General features: G+C 45.2%; 1 protein-coding gene across 3 annotated transcripts in view; it reads left to right on the forward strand.

The window, feature by feature from the left end:
- Positions 1-19,675, forward strand: part of PTPN14 (protein tyrosine phosphatase non-receptor type 14) — a 178,460-nt gene that overhangs the window by 147,107 nt on the left and 11,678 nt on the right. For all 3 annotated transcript variants that reach the window (XM_055319539.1, XM_055319537.1, XM_055319540.1), the window contains 6 exons: positions 1,411-2,888; positions 7,332-7,475; positions 8,443-8,661; positions 11,593-11,721; positions 13,728-13,962; positions 17,815-17,978. In XM_055319539.1, coding sequence (XP_055175514.1) covers positions 1,411-2,888; positions 7,332-7,475; positions 8,443-8,661; positions 11,593-11,721; positions 13,728-13,962; positions 17,815-17,978 — 2,369 coding nt within the window. The remainder of the gene's footprint in view (positions 1-1,410; positions 2,889-7,331; positions 7,476-8,442; positions 8,662-11,592; positions 11,722-13,727; positions 13,963-17,814; positions 17,979-19,675) is intronic.

Below are 19,675 nucleotides of genomic sequence, written 5' to 3' on the forward strand. Positions count from 1 at the left end.
ACGTATTGTTTCATTTAATCCTCAAAATAAACCCATGCGATAGGTACTGTTGTTCCATTTCACAGATACAGAAAGAATCCAGAGGATCCAGGATAGTGGAGGAGCTTATAGATGAAAATTGGTATCATGACGCCTGAGCCAGTGCATCGTTATATTAACTGCATCTCCAGAAAGGAACGATATTAAACTTAGATGTTGACAATATGTTAGGTGGATAATTAGTTTCCGCGTTACCATATGCTGGCTATCTTGAATCTGTCTGTACTGTCAGAGTGTGGGTATGGAAACGAAGATAATCAAGACTGTCTAATAAAACACTACTTTTTTTACAAGCAGACTGGCAAAATTGCCCAGCTTCTGTGGGAACGCACCAGACCCCACTAGAGGTGGATGAGTGGGCACCTTCGTCTCTGTGTTTTGCCAGTTTCTCTTATCTAGCTCAGCTCGTCTGGCCTGTGCCAAACTCCTCTTCAGGCAGCCGAGTGTTTTCATTCACCTTTTCTGGTTGGTGGGGGTGTTTTGTTTGCCTTTCTGCTGTGTCCTCTTCTACTTTGTCCGTGCTTGAATCTGAGTATGAAAATGAATGTACTTTGCCCACCAAAAGCAGTGTTTTGGCAAGAGATTGCCTTCCTAGGGCTGCGTATGTGTGCACGTGCGCGTGCGTGCGTGGATGAGCATTAGTGTTAAAGGAACCCTGGACACCCAGAATGGGCCTGACGTCAGAAATCTACTTTTTATCTCTGTAGGTACCTCCTTAAACTACCATTAATTTTAATGTGAATTGACCTCAGTGATGAAACCAATTCTAGGGGAGAGTTTTAGGCAGTGGCTAAAAGAACTCCTGATTCTGGGTTTGCGCTCCTCTGGTTGCTGCTCAGAACAAGCTAGCCATGCATGCTGCCACCCTGACTGCATCCCTTGTGTCTTTATGAATGCTCAGCGGTCCCTCGGGTAAGGGGACCTTTCCCCACTGCAGTCAGGAACAGGAGCTGCAGGTACTCCGTAACTTCAAATCTGCTGCCCTGGTAAAGTTCTTGGCCTCCTGGCCCAAATGTTCCAGTCCTGTTGCTGGACAAGGAGACAGGTTTACCCACCGTGAGGGCCATCGATGGTGCCTAATTTCAAAGCTCATGACAAAGTCAAGAACTGTCCCAGGTGATAACTATTCCAAAGGTGTACATAGCGTTCTTTGATTAGATTCCCTTTTTCTTTTTAGTATGCTTTAAAGTGTTCCTTCTGTATGTTGGCCTCTCACCCAGGAGTTACTAGTTTTTTCATGGAATATGTGGGTGGAGACCACAGAATTTCACTTTTAATGACTTCTAAAAACCATGTGCATGAGTGTGAGAATGAACTTAATTGAAGCAGGATGATGTGGAGGCTCACGTGCCTTTGTTTGACTTCTTACAGACAGCATTTTCCACGGGAATGAAGAAGCCTTGTATTACAACTCTCACAACAGTCTGGACTTAAATTATTTAAATGGCACCGTCACCAATGGCAGCGTGTGTAGTGTTCACAGCGTCAACTCCCTCAGCTGCTCCCAGAGTTTCATCCAGGCTTCTCCTGTGTCCTCCAATCTCAGTATCCCAGGGAGTGACATCATGCGGGCTGACTACATCCCTAGCCACCGGCACAGCGCCATCATCGTGCCATCTTACCGGCCCACCCCCGATTATGAGACAGTCATGCGGCAGATGAAGAGGGGGGTCCTGCACGCCGACAGCCAGAGCCAGTCTCTGCGAAACCTCAACATCATCAATACGCATGCCTACAACCAGCCGGAGGATCTGGTGTACAGCCAGCCCGAGATGCGGGAGAGGCACCCCTACACTGTCCCTTATGGGCCACAGGGAGGCTATGGTCACAAACTTGTCAGCCCATCTGACCAAATAAACCCAAAGAATAGCTCGGTACCGAGCAAGCCGGGGGCAAGTGCCATCTCCCACACGGTGAGCACGCCAGAGTTGGCCAACATGCAGCTCCAAGGCACCCAGAACTACAACACGGCTCATATGCTCAAAAACTATCTCTTCAGGCCGCCACCCCCTTACCCACGGCCACGCCCTGCCACCAGCACCCCAGACCTCGCCAGCCACCGCCACAAGTACGTCAGCGGCAGTAGCCCCGACCTGGTGACCCGCAAAGTGCAGCTGTCCGTGAAGACCTTCCAGGAGGACAGCTCCCCGGTGGTGCACCAGTCTCTCCAGGAGGTGAGCGAGCCCCTCACGGCCACCAAGCACCACGGCGCAGTGAATAAGCGCCACAGCCTGGAGGTGATGAGCAGCATGGTGCGGGGCATGGAAGCCATGACCTTGAAGTCACTCAATATCCCCATGGCCCGCCGAAACACGCTCCGGGAGCAGGGGCCACCCGAGGAGGTGCCAGGGAGCCACGAGGCCCACCAGCTTCCCCATTACCACCACAAGAAGACTTTCTCCGACGCCACCATGCTGATCCACAGCAGTGAGAGCGAGGAGGAGGAGGAGGAGGTCCCGGGATCGGTGCCCCAGATCCCTGTGCTCCGGGAGAAGATGGGGTACAGTGCCCAGCTGCAGGCGGCCTTGGCCCGAATCCCAAACAAACCCCCACCCGAGTACCCTGGCCCAAGGAAAAGCGTTAGCAATGGGGCGCTGCGGCAAGACCAGGTCAGCCTGCCTCCTGCCATGGCCAGGGCCAGGGTCCTGAGACACGGGCCAGCCAAGGCCATCAGCGTCTCCCGCGCTGACCAGCTGGCAGTGGCTGGGCCTTCCCTGGGCCCATCCATCTCTGAACCCGACCTGACAAGCGTAAAGGAGCGGGTCAAAAAAGAGCCTGTGAAGGAGAGACCCGTGTCTGAGATGTTCTCCCTGGAAGACAGCATCGTAGAGAGAGAGATGGCCCTCAGGGTAAGTGTCCTCTGCTCCGGGGCAGTGTCGGCGTCCCCATGACACAGGGTGTAAAAGCACCAGGACCTAAGGCAGTGCGAGGCTGATCCAGGGAATGTGTTAGGGAATTAGAGCAATTAGAGCATCAGTTGGCATTTCAACGGGCAGTACTTTATTTCACAAAACTTTCGTTTTTCCCCTTTCAGTCAAATCTTCCATTTTCATTTGGGCCTTCTAATTGCTGTGCTTGGCACAAGGCACCACAGTGGAGTCAGGATGCTGCAGGTTGTTTGGGCCAACATTGTGCTCTTTATTCAGGGTCAGACGTCCTGTTGTGTGAGCTGCTGGGAGCTCTCCTTCCTACATTTCTTGTTGGTTCTTTTAGGGAGAAGCATTTTTTTCCCCCAATTATGTAGTAAAAGAGCAACATCCCTTCAGAGCGCAGCTCTGTGTAGAGAGCTCTATGTCAGAGATGGCTCCCCAGTAATGACTGGACCATGACGTGTTCGGCTTTATTTTCAGATTTTCTTTCAGTAGATGCGTAACACAAACCATAAACATTACCGTAAACTCACAAGTTCATCATTGAGCTTCAGTTCCCCGTTAAGCTCATTCTCTCAGTATTCACACACATGCATGTGAACATACGCGTGCATAAACACACACGTAAAGCATTTGGAGATGCCTGATATTAGACATAAATAACTCTTACTCAGGATATGTACCAGCTGGAGAACCAGGTATATTGTCACAACAAGAGTGTATAGGTAACAGGTGCACACACAGACCAACAAAGTGCATTATCTCCTAGTAATGAGAAAATTGCTAGATCGTAGTTGCTACTTTAAGATTTTATTTATTTATTTTATTTTAGAGAGAGTGAAAGAGTATGAGCGAGCAAGGGGAGGGCCAAAGGGAGAGGGAGAGAATCTCAAGCAGACTCTGCACTGAGCACGGAGCCTGACTAGGGGCTCAATCCCATGACCCTGAGATCATGACCTGAGCTGAAACCAAGAGTCAGATGACTAAGCCACACAGGCACCCCTGTAGTTACTACTTTAAAAAATATTTCAGATCACCATTACTACTTGTTTTAGAAATTTCCTTAAAAAGGTAAAAGAATCGGGTAGCCCCGGTGCAGCGGTTTAGCGCTGCCTACAGCCCGGGGCGTGATCCTGGAGACCCGGGATCGAGTCCCATGTCGCGCTCCCTGCATGGAGCCTGCTTCTCCCTCTGCCTGTGTCTCTGCCTCTTTCTCTCTCTGAATAAATAAATAAATCTTAAAAAAAAAAAAAGTAAAAGAATCATTTCATTACAAGTCATCAAACCCATATTGACTTCTCCTCTGCAGGTACCACATTTCTACCATAGGGTAGCTGGCACTTATTTTAGGAACTCCAGAACAGTTGCAAGCTAAAATTTCCTTTGATGGAGTTCTTAGGCTCCCTTCCTCTAGAAGTCTCCCTGCACCCCAGTGATTATCAAACTAAGGAGAACAGTTAAGGACCAAAGTTTTAAGAAAGCCACGTTTTTGGGTTCAGGAATCTAATCCGTAGGAACATTACTACTTTCGACAAATTTTCAGAACATTCCCAGCAGCACAGTTTTGGCCACGAGTTAGAGTAGTGCTAAGAATTTGGTACAGGCATAACTTTTTCCACTTTTTGCAAACCTAGAGGGAAATTGTGAAAGATATGCCTGTGCCCCTGGCCAATAAAACCATTTGGCTGGGGGATGGAATGAAACACGGGGGTGGCGCCCTGGGGGAGAGCTTTCCCAGCCTGGAAAAAGTAATGAATGCACTGGTAGAAATGGATTTTCAGCACGTCCTGGCCCAGGCTCCTTTACCACAACTCGAGAACCTGTGAGTCCAAGCGTTCTGCTTTGCTGTTTCCCCTGCTGATCTGATGTTTATTGATGCCTGCATGGTCCCGTAGCCTCACATTGGTCATCTTCATCCTCTCCTGTTGTTAACCTAAACTCAACAAAACCCTGTATCCAAACCCATGGCACCGACTTCCTACATAGAGCTTCATGCACCATCACCGAGATGCAAGGGAGTTTCCACTGTGTGCTCCCCCCGCCTTTCATACGAACAATAATGAATAACTGGTTTCATTTCTTAATTGTAGCTCAGGAACATCATTACCCATTCCTACTTCGTTTTCCCATTTTTTTGTTCTGTTTTTCCAAATTAAATATACTCAGGAGCTCAGGGACTACTACCCTTAGCTGGTGTCTTGATCCTAGAGAAGGACTAGGAGGTTCACTGAAGAGTGAGCCACTGTGTGAGCAAGATGGTGACACTGCCAGTGACTCTGAAGGTTGGGATGGTTCTTCATCCATTTTTTTTTTTTTTAATGAGGAAACTTACTCCCATGCCCTTCCCACATCTCAGATGTTCTTCTGCCCTCCCCACTGTGGGCAGCTTTTGCCTGGCTTGTTAGGAATGAGTAAGAATGGAGAAGGCTGTCCAGGCTTCTCTAGGCTAAAAAAAACAGTGAGAAAATTTAACCGAATGGGAACCGGAGGGGGACAGGGATGGTGAGAATGTCCCCTGCAGGCAGCTCTCCATAACTTTGGAGCCACTCATCTATTTGATGGATAATTCCAGCCTGCTTTTGTGATAGCTCCTCCTTCTGGCTCCTACTGCTGCCTTGAGGCCATTTCACTGTTTGTAGCCCTGGAGCCCAAAATCGGGTGCCAGGACGAGAAAAGTCCAAATCAGGTTTTTGAGTTACTTACTTTTTATCTCTGGTAACAAGCTGATGGGATAAGTGAGAAGGAACTAAGAGAAATTGTTTATCCCTGGGATTTCAGTATTCAGCAGGTAACTAGTAATCCTTCCAGAGAAGACAAGTTAGTTACTTTTTGCCTTAGGCCTACTTCGATCCAGATGGGAAGGAAGCAGATGGACTATTTGGAGGACCTTAGGGACATTTCTTGCAAAATGATTGCTTTTCTCAGAATGTCACAGAGCAAGTGAAATGTTCCCAATTAAAAGAGGTAACTAATAATTTTTTCCCCTGGTTACCTAGTTTGTCTGATGGGTTGGCCTTGTCACTGAATAAAGCATCACTCAGAAAGGCCAGAGCTCCGTTCTGACTGTAAGAGGTTTTGAGAGGCTGACCTCATGTAAGGTGGAAATGCCAGCCCGTCCCCCCACAGTTAGAATAATCCACTAACTCTTTGTCATCTGCCAGTACCATGGCTCCATCATCACATCTCACTGGGGACTAAATTTATACATGACAGACTAAGAAAAAAACAAAAAACAAAAAAAATCCTAAAGCCTTGAAAAGAAACCAAGGGATAAGATGACCCCTTCCTCTGGGGCAGCCAAAGGAATCTACAAAGTGGTTTTACTTTTGTTAGAATCAAAATCTTAAATGCTAACTCCTCGGCTTGTATGCTTTCGGAAGTCCTGCTATTCTGTCTTCCAAGACAAAACTATTTTTGGGAAATGCTCTTATTGGCTTGCCTGGGTAAAAGGAGATTTATACCTCGGTCCATTTGGGGAGGCATAAGGAATTACAGTAGTAGACTTAACACTGAGAGCCTTGACTGATCAACTTCAGAATGTTGGTGCAGGTGAGGATGGAGAGGAAGTCAAAATACCACACACAAGGACCATGTGTTGACCTCCAACCCTTTCCCTATTGACTGGCCTGCTCAGCCCCCAAAGCTGTATTCTCCCATAGTTGCATCACGTTCAGTAATTTCCCACCATGGTCATTGGGATCCCTGGTGCTTACTCCTTGGGGCCTTCTGATGCAGCATGAAGGATAATGCCTCATGGATCGATCATGTTAGACGACCACAGACTTTGGTGTTGGCAAGGCTGCTAAACCACATCAGCCCTCATACTGGGGATGCCATCCCAGGGACCAGAGCGTCAGGATAGGATTGACATCCTCCATCTCAGCCTCTCAGAATGGAAACTTGGGAAGATTTTCCTGTATGGGTTATGAGTCTGGATTTCTTGACAGTGCTACAAGTGGTATCTATAAGGTTTTTTTTAAAAAATCATTTAATCTGTATAAAAGGTCCATCACTGTGATTGGATTGAATTGTTCATGAAAACTGTTTCTCTTTCCCTTGCCCTGTCTTCATTCAGCCCTTACCTTCCTGAAATGTCTTGCTTGTACACTGTTTTGCTTCCCCCGGCCCCCTTTTTGAGTGAGCTCCATGGCAGGGGGATATTTGTAGGTAGTCTTTGCTCTTACTTGTTTGTTTGTTAGTTCATTCATGCATCAATTTTTAGATAAAAGCTCAGGAGTCCTGTAGGACCTGGCTACCTCAGGCACAGTGGGAATAATGGGAAGGCTGTGTTTGAATTTGCCCTCCTAATGGTGATTGTCTGCATTCCTTGGCTGGGCAGTTACAGATTTGGGGAGATTAAAAGACATTCCAGCATTCTACTCGTATTATAAACAATGAGAACATGCCTTTTCTTGCCACAAGAATCTAGAGAAGCAGAAGATGGCAAGCCTGGAGGCACAGAAGCGGCCGCTCATGTTGGCAGCGTTGAATGGACTCTCAGTTGCCCGGGTCTCGGGGCGGGAAGAGAATCGAGCTGATGCCACCCGAGTTCCCATGGACGAGAGGGTAAGCGCTGGGCTTGTCAAACACGTGATTCATTCTCTGTGGTCTTGGGATTCCAGAGCTTGATCCTTGCCCAAACATGCAGGCACTAAGGTTTATTTGATGAATTAATTCTCCAATTTGAGATTAGCAAGACCTGGTGTGCATTGTATTAAATCGATTCTTTCCAGCATCTCAAGTTTCTTTGTCAAGTTGGTGTAGTGAAGCCTGCCTAACGGGACCAGCCTGAAACAAGCTGCATTGCCTTGGTCAAGTCACTTCATTTCTTTGGGCCTGTTTCTCTTTTTTGCAAGATGAGGAAGTTAAGCCATTACTGTAGTTTCTGAACTTCTATGAAATTTGCAAACCATTACCCTTTATCAGGGAGTGAATATCTTACCTAAACATTTATAGAATTCTTTTAATATACTGTCCCCTTGGTTGACTATAAAACACGGCTGATTTATAATTTTTAGGATAATGCATCATGAGAATGTTGGTTTCGAAAAGCAGGAAGAAGCTGCATGGTGGTGTTTTGGAAGTGAAGAAAGGTGTGCTCCTTTAGTTCCTAAAATTACTGTCCAGTGAAACACATGTAAATTTAATGGAGTGCTAGTAATATTCCTGTTTGAGATTTCTGCCAGTATATATGAAGTATTAGAAAGGTTTAAAGGCAGAAGGGACTTTAGAGGAATCATTTAAGGAATCACTAGGACTTTAAGCAGAGGTGTTATACCGAAAATACTGTTTTTTTGAATTTCAGCTCTTGCCTGGCTGGTTCTGTTTAAAGCATGAATGAGAAGGAACTTGGTTATTGGGCCAGAGAAACTAGCAGTGTGGTTAATAATGAGACCAAATAATCAAGCATTCGTTCGTTGTACCTCCTGAAACTCCTTATTAACACGATCACTATGAATATTTAAAGGAATCTGACTCGTTGGAGTTTTTGGATAAGATAATCCAGAGAGCTGAAGATTAATTTCTGTTGCAGTTCAGAACCCTGAAGAAAAAGCTAGAAGAGGGAATGGTGTTCACAGAATATGAGCAAATTCCAAAGAAGAAGGCGAATGGCATTTTCAGCACAGCGGCTCTGCCAGAAAATGCCGAACGAAGCCGCATCCGTGAAGTTGTCCCCTATGAGGAGAACAGAGTAGAGCTGATCCCGACCAAAGAGAATAACACAGGTTACATTAATGCCTCCCATATCAAGGTAAGAAGGGAAGCGTGTTGGGGAGGCTTGTGGAAGATTGCTGGGTTAGAGGTGGAAAATGCAGAAAGGAAAAAATTGCACGGCTCCGACCGAGCATCTTGGCCTGTCCCCAGCCCCTGAGGGAGTGTTTTTGAACTCCCCTGATTCTTAGTCAACTGGAAGGGCATGCCTATCACTGCAGAGAGAAGGAAGCCCAGCAGCCTCAAGGAAAACCTCAGGTCAGCTATTTCTGAAGCCTGCTCACCACAGAGGATTTCACTCTATCTGTGTGAGTTGTAACTCTCCCTAACGCTCACAGGAAAAGCTGAGGATTGTCCCCTTCGGTTTATAATTAGCACCTGATAGAGACTTTGGAAGTCACGGGCATTGTATTTCTCCTGTCGTTGAAGTTTTTATGATGTTCAAGAGCAACAGAAACTTACCAGTTCCCCCCTGCACTACTACAGGTTACGTGTTGTCCAAATTTACACGTTATTTAGAGGAGTGGGCTCATTTCAACACAAGCCCTGGAGGTGTGGTTGATGATGAATCTTGCAAGATTTGCCACATCATTCAGGGCATGAATACCATTCCATTTTTGTTAGTATTCCAGAGACTTCAAATTTTCATGTCTCAGGATTTCATCAACTTTAAAATTAGCTTAGGTCAAGCCCAGCTAGAGCTTAGAGTTATAGATACGTGCACGTATGGTTAGCCGTTTCCTAAATGGCGTACCTTCCTCAGTCTTTAGAATGCCACTGTTTGTTCTAAAAGTGGGAGAATCTATTCATATACTAACATTAAAGCAGTTGTTACAGGATGTTTTTAAATAATACGCAGTTCACATTAATAGTCTTTTATGATCATAACCTTAGAAATCTGTTTCTGGCCTTGTTTGGAGTTACTCCCTTTCTTCGTTGGACTTTCCAACTGGAGCTGAATTTTTGGTAGATTCCTTTGAGCTTCTAAAATATAGCCAGATGTCTGGTGCATGTTTCCATTGTAACAGTTGCAGAACAGAATATGAAAAGAACACTGTGGTTGGATGCAGGGTTTTTGTGCACAGAACCTAGATAGCTATATGTATATTGTTAACTACCAGAGAATATGGTCAAAAAATGTGAAGGAATAACTATCATGGGTCATGCTCGGTATTTTAGTTTAACTTTGAGAGTGAGAACTAAAGCTATAAAAAATGAACCTCAGGAAACTCTCAAGTAAACTGACTATGGTCCGTTTCCTGGGCTTAATTTAGATGATGAAATAATAACCAAAATAATGAATCAAACAAAGATACAAATCACACAGCTGCTCCTTGATAGAATGTCTTTGGAATCTTATATAGTTACATCGTACTGTCTTCTTCTTTTGGCCAAATATCCTTCATCATTTTCCATCTGCTCTCTGCAAAAGCTGTCACTCTGCATCAAGAGTGCCCATTGGGTATTGTTAACAGAAGCATTCCCTTCCTCTGTATTCTCCGAGGCTTACATTTCATCTTGTGGATCAGGGTTAGACATGGGTGCATTTAATAGACCCATCGAGCTTGCAAGAACTTGTCCTTGTGTTTTTTGGAATAGAGTTGTATATCTTGCCAATGTTTTCTCCCTGGGTTCCAAGCAGCTATTAACACAGAGCAGAGATTGATTTGCTCCAGAGGTAGAATCATCACATCTGTGAAATCTACCTCAGTAGCATTGGTTGTTGTGTTTTTAATGCAGTTTTTAATGCCCTCCTGTCAATACTTGGAATTTGTCGAAAGGCCCCAGGCAGCCGCATACTCTGGAAGTATTTATAGTTCCTATATGTTGGGTGCCAGAGAGGCTAATGTTTAAAATCACAATTCCACAGATAAACGAAACTCCTAGCCAGCCAGCCAATATATGAATGTTATCTCCCACCAGTACTTGGAAAATGGATTTTGCTTGCCAGCTTTGACCTAAACAAGTCTTCTGTAATGAGACAATAACTGACATTGTTTTTGTTGGAATCCAGTTAGTATATAGTTTTATAAAATAAATGAGGGGAAAAAAAATTCAAACAATGATCACTTCATGCTCCGAAGAACTATCTAGAGATTTGCGCTGGTGGATGTCTAAGGAGGCTTGACTTTGTAATAATGCCAAGGGGCACAGGAATGGAAAGGAACACAGGAAGAATGCCCCCCAAAGGGCACTACCTCACCCTGACAGTATGACCTTCAACACTTTTGGGCACAACTTACTCGTGATTCTCTGCCACTGATATTTATAGCTGCAGAAGTAGCCTTCCAAGATCACCCGGAGCCGCATAGGGTAATAATTTTATTATCCAAAATCATCTCATGGCTCCACAGTTTGTTTGGATACTGTGGTACCACACAAGGGGAAGTTAATAATCAAATATCACGTATTGTTGATGTAAGTGCACCCCGCACACCTCTACCGTATGTGGCACCACAGAGTAGCAGAAACAGCGGAGGTTAATGACACAGTTCCTAGCAGGTCACTGGTACAAAGACATCGCTTCCAAAGGGATGTTATTCCATGGTACACTTTGTTTTAGTTGTTTAAAGGGATACTAGAGAGTACTATGCCTCAAACTGTGGATCACAATATAATAGTGGGGTGTGAAGTCAATTTAGTGATCAGGACCAGTTTGAGTTTGTGTGTGTGTGTGTGTGTGTGTGTGTTTGTTTAACATGCACTGGTTTGTATATAATTACTGTAAATTACAGGAAAGAAAGATTAGGTGTATTTTAATAGGTTTGAGTGGCAAAAAGCATTATTTTTTTTTTGCAAAAAGTATTTTTGTGTAAGAATGTGCCAGGGGCTTTTGAATAATGGCACTTAACCCATTTGGCCTAAAAAATATTATCCAGGGTTTGCAGGTAGATACAAACGGACCCATGCTCAGCAGGTAATGCTGTCCTGGATTCAGGGTTCATTTACCGAAGCTTTCCTTGGTTTCCAGGTGGTGGTTGGTGGGGCGGAATGGCACTACATAGCCACTCAGGGGCCCCTGCCGCACACATGTCACGACTTCTGGCAGATGGTGTGGGAGCAGGGAGTGAACGTGATTGCCATGGTCACTGCCGAAGAGGTAAGGGCACTGGCCATACAGCCATCTGTTCCCAGGGGAGGGAGGGGTGGCCAGAAGATAGGCTTTGCATCTGGTGACCTTGCTGCTCTGTCCTGCTTCCTAAGCACCATTTCTCTGCAAATCCTTTTCTCTCTGGCATGCATTTCTTTTCTCTCCTCCCACATAGATTTGTTTTATTTCCCAAAGATAATTTATCGTATCCCATTTTCATCCAGCTTTTTAACTCTTTTCCTTAGATTGCCATTAAACTAAAGTCAATCAAACAAACAAACAAATAAGAACTGAACTTCAGTTCAGCCAACTCACTTTTGTGTGCCAAACAAAGCAATAATCTTTCCCCTGGAATTCGAGTGAGAACTTTGGGCTGCTGTGGGTAAATCAGCACATATTACCAACCTCGGGCATGGCCAACCCCACACGCCCTCATGCTTATCAGCTGAAAAGAGACCAGAAACTGTTGTTCCTGTAGAGGTCTCTATTCTTTGGAGAGAGGGGGGAAAGAAAGCTTTTTTCTCTCTTTGCCAAGTAAAACATAGTTTTTCTGTCCTAACTAGAGAACTCTACATGGTGTTATTAAAAACTGGCACACACCACTGGTCAACCTAGCAGTTTGTGCGGAGCTTGCTGTCTTTAAGGAAAGAAGTTTTGTATTTCTTCTCTTGTCACATTCTCAGTTTTCTATTTTAACCACTTCCTTTGCTTCCTTTCATGAAATGTTAGCTTATGTGTTGAAGTCATTTAAGGGACTAGCCTCATCTGTCTTTCACCAATATCTGCAGTAAGGCATACATACCCCCTTCCCACACATTTTTAAAGGGTGAGGAGCGGACAGTGAACTGGGGGGGGGTCACGTTTCCTTCATTGACACCCCCCCATTCTGAGCAGTTGCTTTCCAGAAGATAGTGGTGAAGGGCAATTCAAGCCCTTTACAGCCAGTGGTACTTCTGTCAGCTGACCCATTTGACTTTCCCACGATGAGTAAATTCTCCATAAAATCTCTAGAATCGTTTTATCCTCTGATCAGATCACATTACTGTTAAGGGATTCATTCAACTCAAGGCAGTGTGTCATCTGTGCTGACCTCAGGGGCAGGTGGTGGCCAACCAGACAGGCATGATCCCTGTCCCCAGGGAGCTTCCATCCTCATGGGAGGAGGGCTAACATAAAATAAACAAAGGAAGCTCAGTGGGGTGACCATCTTGAAGGAGATGGAGCAGGGATGGAACGAGAGTGGATCTGCCTTAAAGTAGATGTGCAGCCGAGGGCCCTCTGAGGAGGTTGTAAGTGAGCTGAAACCTGAGTGACCAGACGTGCCAACCTTACAGACACGAGGTCTAGTGATCCATGTGGCAGCTGGAGGCTTACAGTCTCTTGGAATTTGTAATCAGCTTAGACACTCACCAGTAATATAAATTAAAGCCTCAGGTAAGCCTGCTTTCACAAGATTGGACATTAACCAGGCAGGTGTGCTTCAGACTTAAGAGAGTTCAAGCAGATGAATCAGGGCGGGAGTGTTTGTACTCTCCCCACTCACCCACCCCCTCCCCAACCCCCCAGGATGTGTTGCTCCGGGAGCAGGGAACCATCAGGGCTCCGACTCGCCTCCCCAGAGCAGCCCCCAGCGCTCACGTGCACTCCCACCACTCTGTCCCCTCAGCACTCCTCTGTCTCCACCTCCTTCCTGTTCTGGGTTTCCTTCTAAGCCACCATCTGATCCCCCCGCCCCCTCCAGTGATTGAACTGTGCAAACCTTAAAAATAGACCCCATCACGTTCAGCTGCAGCTCAATTGTGAATCTTCTGAATATTTCATGGCTGTCACTACCGTGGCAAATCTTGTTAGGCCTTAGCCACGATGCGTGGGATCTCCTCTGTGATAGGGACCGCACAATGCATGAGTTGGCAGCCCAGAAGCCATTCACATTTCCTCTGCCCTCAGATTTTCAGCTTAGGTGGACGAGACCTTCCCCTGACTTATTTCTGATTTTGCTTTTGTGTGTGATTCAGGAAGGCGGAAGAACCAAGAGCCACCGATACTGGCCCAAACTGGGTTCCAAGCACAGCTCGGCCACCTATGGCAAGTTCAAGGTCACCACAAAGTTCCGAACAGATTCTGGTTGCTATGCAACCACAGGCTTGAAGGTCAAGCACCTTTTGTCTGGGCAGGAAAGGACGGTGTGGCATTTGCAGTACACCGACTGGCCGGATCACGGCTGCCCAGAAGATGTTCAAGGATTTTTATGTAAGTTTTTTTCTTCCCATTTAGAATTTTACCAGCGCATCAGTGGTCTCATCAGTTGGGAGTGAAAGGGAAAGAGAGGATGCGTTCTCATAAGTGGCAAAAGTATGAAATCATTGCAGTATATATCCCCGCATATGGTATGAACGGAGCAGAATAATACATGTCATTCATCATAGTCTCCTCAGCTTTTACTCAAAAAGCTGAAACTGTGGTAAATTAGCTCATTCTATCTTAATGTAGACCTTTAGGTACTCATTAAAAATAGAGCTCCTCTGATAGATGTCACATGTCTGAACCTTGAAAACTTTATGCTGAGTAGAAGAAACTGGACACAAGAGGACCAACATTGTATGATTCCAATTTAATGTGGTACCCGGAATAGGAAACGTCACAGAGGTAGAAAGGGTAGTAGAGGTTACCAGGGGGCCAGAGGAAGGGGGGAATAGGGAATAGCAAGTTACCCTTTGATGGGTACAAGGTTTCTGTTTGGGGCAATGAAAAAGTTCTAGAAATGGATGCCAGTGATAGTTACACAACACTGTGAAAAACACTTATTTAATTTTTCATGGGGGTTTGCATCTCATAAGCCCCGCATTTCCCTAGAGCAGAAATCTCAATGCATTCTTCCTCGTTGCCCCTGTTTAAGATACTGGCAATCACTGAAACCAACTTGGTGTTTTTGAAACTATCATTTTTGAATTCGTCAATTTATATATATTTCTCAGAGAGTATGGTTTTCTTAGCAGCTCATTGACCTAGAATATGTAGGCAGTACTTTATTTGAAAAGCCCAAACTTGAGTGTGTGCCCACTGCATTCCAGGCTGTGGGTCAGGCTCTCAGAGTGCAGGAAAGAGTCCGTTTTGAAGGCGCTCACAGCCTCCTGAGAGAGGCAGGCCGCTGAGGACAGTCTGGGGGTGAGATCTGACACTGCCGTCTGCCTTCTGGTGATGGCAACAGTCCCCAGCGCTCCCCCTTCCTTTTCCACAGTCTTGCTTAATTGTCCTGCACTTGCAGGGACATCCCATTCCTTCCTCACCTGGCAGATTGATCACCTGCTGTGTTGTCAACTCTCCAGCTGACAGAAGACAATGATGGGAACATCATCTGGATATTGGATAATGTCAAACCCTTGAATTTATTTTGATATTCCCTTAGAATTGGCATATGCAGAGAGGAGAAGAGAGAGAAAATACGTTTTTGAGAACCCAGAAGTACCATTTCAGAAGTTCCAACAGGAAGCTTCCGATGCATACCTGTTCACTGATGCAAATACTTCATTTCCCACTAGGCCAGTGATGATGGTACTTGGGGGGTCACTGACGAGAACAGAAGGCTGATGGGAATCAGAGGACCTAGAGCAAGATCTAGAGAGGCTTATTGTCTTGCCTGAGGTCAGACACGTATCTGTAGCTCAAAATATTCATAAGGAAGGCAGGGATCTTTGTAGAACTTTCCTTCCTCCTAACAGTGCTCTTGTTATTTTTTTTTTCTGGTAATCTTTTGCTAATTGATTTACTAAAATTATCTCCAAGATGCAGAAAAGGGAAACGATAAAAGTAGATCAGTTTGGTGATTGGCAAACAGCTCTGGGTTAGAAGATTGAATTTATAAGGTGACTAAAATTGGGTGCCTGGGTGGCACAGTGGTTGAGCATCTGCCTTTTGCTCAGGTCATGATCCCGGGGTCCTGGGATGGAGTCCCACATTGGGCTCCCCCTGCAGGGAGCCTGCTTCTCCCTCTGCCTACGTCTCTGCCTCTCTCTGTGTGTCTCTCATGAATGAATAAATAAATTTTTTTAAAAATAAGGTGATTAAAATTATAGTTAGATCTTTTCAATCAGAACCAGTTTAAGGAAGTAAAGCCCAACTAAATTACTGAAAATCATAGAGAATTTTTTTTAAAGAATTATTTGTTATTTTAGAGAGAGATAGAGTTGGGGGAGGGGGCAATGGGGGAGGGAGAGAGAGAATCTCAAGTAGACTCTCCGCTGAGTGCAGAGCACGATGCAGGGCACGATCTCATGACCCTGAGATCATGATCTGAGCCGAATCCAAAAGTCCGATGCCTAACCAACTGAGCCACCCAGGCACTGCCATAGAGAATATTTTTAAACAATGTAAATTTATTTACACTTCTAAGAAACTCAATGTGCTGAGGTGGGGTGGGGGTGGGGGCTTCTAAATGTTGGCTCTTCCAGATTTTTAGGAATTTAAAAGATTTTTGCTGGCCTTTAAATTAGATTCCCTGGAGGCAGGGGACTTAGGACACATGGGCTTCCAGCCCGGGGAAGTCTTCACCGAGTCACAGCTTAAAGAACTTTATTAACATGATTGCTAGAGAGAGCATCCGTTGTGATCCAGTTTCTCTGTTTTATGAAATTCCATGTGGTGGAAGCATCTGCTTTATGGATCAGTATTGCTTTCACTTCTCTCCTTGAATTTAGCACAAGGAAAAAAAACCTCCCTTTTGTGTGAGAACATCGCCTTTTTTGTCAGAAGAGAATCCACGGTCACCTAATATCTTTCCCCTCTTAGAGGAAAATTGTGAAGATTCCACACACAGTCCTTAGCTCCCGTTGGTCCCGGATAGTAACTACTCTTTCTGGTCATCTCAGGTTGCCTTCCCACTTTTTTGTTTCATCCCAGATCATTTTACATCACTGGCGGTCATGGTGCTGGTGGCGGAGGTGGTGGTGGAGGGTTGGTATTAGTAGTCTATTTTGGTAAACTACTTCAGATGCCTTTGTAATTGCAGGAGGTTATAAAGGCAAATAGGAGTTCATATTAATTGTAGGTAAACAGATGCTTCTAAATGACCAGACTGGTTTGAACACACTTTTTTTTTACACTTTTTTTTTTTCTCTCTTCAACAATCTGAGTGCTTCCCCTAGTCTTATTTTACGATGCTGCACTGGGATGAGATTTTCTGTGTATCAGGAACCTTTAAATCGGTGTCTCCCCCGAACTAGCTACTGTCAAGCCTCTGTTACTAACTGACTGTTTCCGGCTCTTGGACTGTTTGAGGCTTACATTTTATATACTTTTCCTTTTTTTTTTTTCCTGACCACGAAAGGAAAAAGTCATTAAGGCTTGTGCTGCTATAATTTTTCTTTCGCGCCCAATTGGAGTAGCGAACAGCCCCCCGCGTGGCCCTGCTGAGCTAGGCAGATGTCAGAAGGGACGAGGGATGTGGCTTGACCCCTCCACTCCGCACACATGTTGCCTCCAGAAAGGGGAGGGCTCCTCGTGAGCATCTTACATAAACCACATGGAATCTAAGCTGAGAAGCAGGACCCCCATAGCCTATTTTTAAATCTAAAACTGAAGTCAAGCCTCCGTTGACATTCACTCATTCGGTGAGGGGAAGGAAGCAGGGGCAGATGGATGCTCTTCCCACCAGAAATTGGCTCTGACAGGCGGGCGTTTCAAGGGGACCTAGCTGGTGTTCTGATCCCGGTCTGTTAATAGTAGAAATTGCTGTAAGTAATGTCGAGAATCATCTGCTTGGGGGACTTTGGGATTTGCAGAGGGGAAAACAGAATTTAATTTTTAAAAAAGAACTATTTAATATAAAGAACAAATTCTCCCATGGACTAATTGACTCCCAGCTGGTCCTCTCTGGATCCAGGACTTGTACAGTGGGTACCAGCCAAATAATTAGTGTCTTGTAAGAACTGTAAATTATTGTCACTTTACAAAAAAAAAAAAAAGAAAGAAAGAAAGAAAGAAAAGAAAAGAAAGAAAAAGAATCACCATTAGGTTTTGGGTTTTTTTTTTTTTTTCCTCTTCCCCCTCTTGTATGCCAAGCTGTGTAGGACTTTGGTGAGCAGATTTGCATTTTTTGTCTTGCAGCCTACTTGGAGGAGATCCAGTCGGTCCGTCGCCATACCAACAGCATGCTGGAAGGCCCCCGGAACCTGCATCCTCCCATCGTCGTCCACTGCAGCGCCGGGGTGGGGCGGACCGGCGTGGTCATTCTTTCTGAGCTGATGATCTACTGCCTGGAGCATAATGAAGTGAGTCATTCTAGGCTTTCCTGAATACTCCACCTTGGGGACACATCTACACCACAGCCAAGCCTTCCCCTGTACCCTTTTTCTTTTCCAGGGCTTAATTTCCTGTCTCCTGACAAGAGTTTTCCAGATCCCTGTTTCCTAGTAGGCCTCTGCCATTTACAGCCTTTCTTATCTTTCACCTCCCTCTGCTCAGTGTAGACACCCAGATAACCCACAGAAGAAAGAGATGAGTGGGAGATAGGAAACCCTGAGAAAGTCTGATCTGCATGGCGTCTGCTTCCAGAAGTCTGTGGTGTTTTGTAGACGGTCCAGTTTTGTTGCGGGGGTCGTATTCCACGGTGGGTTAGCCGGTCACAGGTCATCTAGATGCTACTTGCATTTCTGGGATGTGTTTTGGCCTAAATCCCATGTGAAAATGTGTATTCTTGATCTGTGTTTTTCATTCTTCGGAGGGAGGTTCTATCTAAAGAGGATTCTTTAGACTGGCAGTAGGCTGGCACTGCAGGCTGGATAACTGGAGGGTGTAGACGTGGCCTGCCTTTGCCAACACTGGACACCTAGCTCTTCTCCCCATGGAAGTGGGCTGCGCCTATGGTGTCTCCCTGCTGCTGAAGACCAGGGAGCCATACACGGGCTTTTGATTTCATGCGGATGAGATGAACCTCAATCAAAGGCTAAAGAACCATGCTTCTGCCTTCTCAACATGTGGATCTTCCAAGGTTTTAAGTGGCTTTCGCTTATTTTTGTTGTTGTTTTTAGTTGGGGTCTTCATAACAGGCATGCAGAGGGCCTGGGCACATGTCAGTCCCTCCGTTTTACAGATGAGGAAACGGAGGCTCAGAAATAATTTAGTGACTTGTCTAGGGCCACATGGCTCTAAGCAGTGGTGCTAAGGTGAGACGTGAGGTCTTCTACCCCACGGTCCCGAGTTCGTCTTTCCTGTCCTCACTCTTGTCTCCAGATGCCAGGTGTCATCAGTTCTTATTCCATTTTCAAATTATACAGCTTGGAGAATCCAAGGAGACTTTGAAGCGGTTCATTAGTTTTTAAGTTAGGGGATGTTATAATGCACAACCTGTGAAAAAATTCATATATGTATTTACTCAGTAGCATCAGTGGTTTGAAAATCAGATTAAATATGGCCCCACAAAGTTTGTTATACTGAAACAATAAATACCAAGATTGGACATGTTCAAAGGATTGTTAAACCCTCTGCATATGTGAAGTTAACTTTGGAAATTTTGAATCCATATATATCAGTGTGTTGCTAAAAAGTAGAACTGGGGGGCTCTGGGGGTGCTCAGGCGTTTGAGCATCAGATTCTTGGTTTCAGCTCAGTTTATAATCTCGAGGCCATAGGATCCGGCACACAGTGAGGAGTCTGTTTCTCTCTCCCTCTCCCTGTGCCCCACGCTGGCCTCCCCGGCACCCCCAGCTCTCTCTCTCTCTCTCTCTCTCTCTCAAATCAATAAATAAATCTTAAAGAAATAGATTCTGAGTTATAGCAAAAATGGCTATTTTTAAAAACAAACAGACACACTATTGATGAACAAATGCCTATCATAGAAACAGCTGAGGCTAGCTAACAGGAATTTCGTTATCTTCTGTGAGTTTTTATTCTTCTGTCTCACATGGTGAGATTTCTTGATTGTTTGCTCTCCTGTCACTACTAGAAGTCTAGTAGATTGAATAGCTTG

The sequence above is a fragment of the Nyctereutes procyonoides genome, unplaced genomic scaffold (genome assembly GCF_905146905.1).
Source record: "Nyctereutes procyonoides isolate TBG_1078 unplaced genomic scaffold, NYPRO_anot_genome, whole genome shotgun sequence".
In the NCBI taxonomy this organism is placed as follows: domain Eukaryota; kingdom Metazoa; phylum Chordata; class Mammalia; order Carnivora; family Canidae; genus Nyctereutes; species Nyctereutes procyonoides.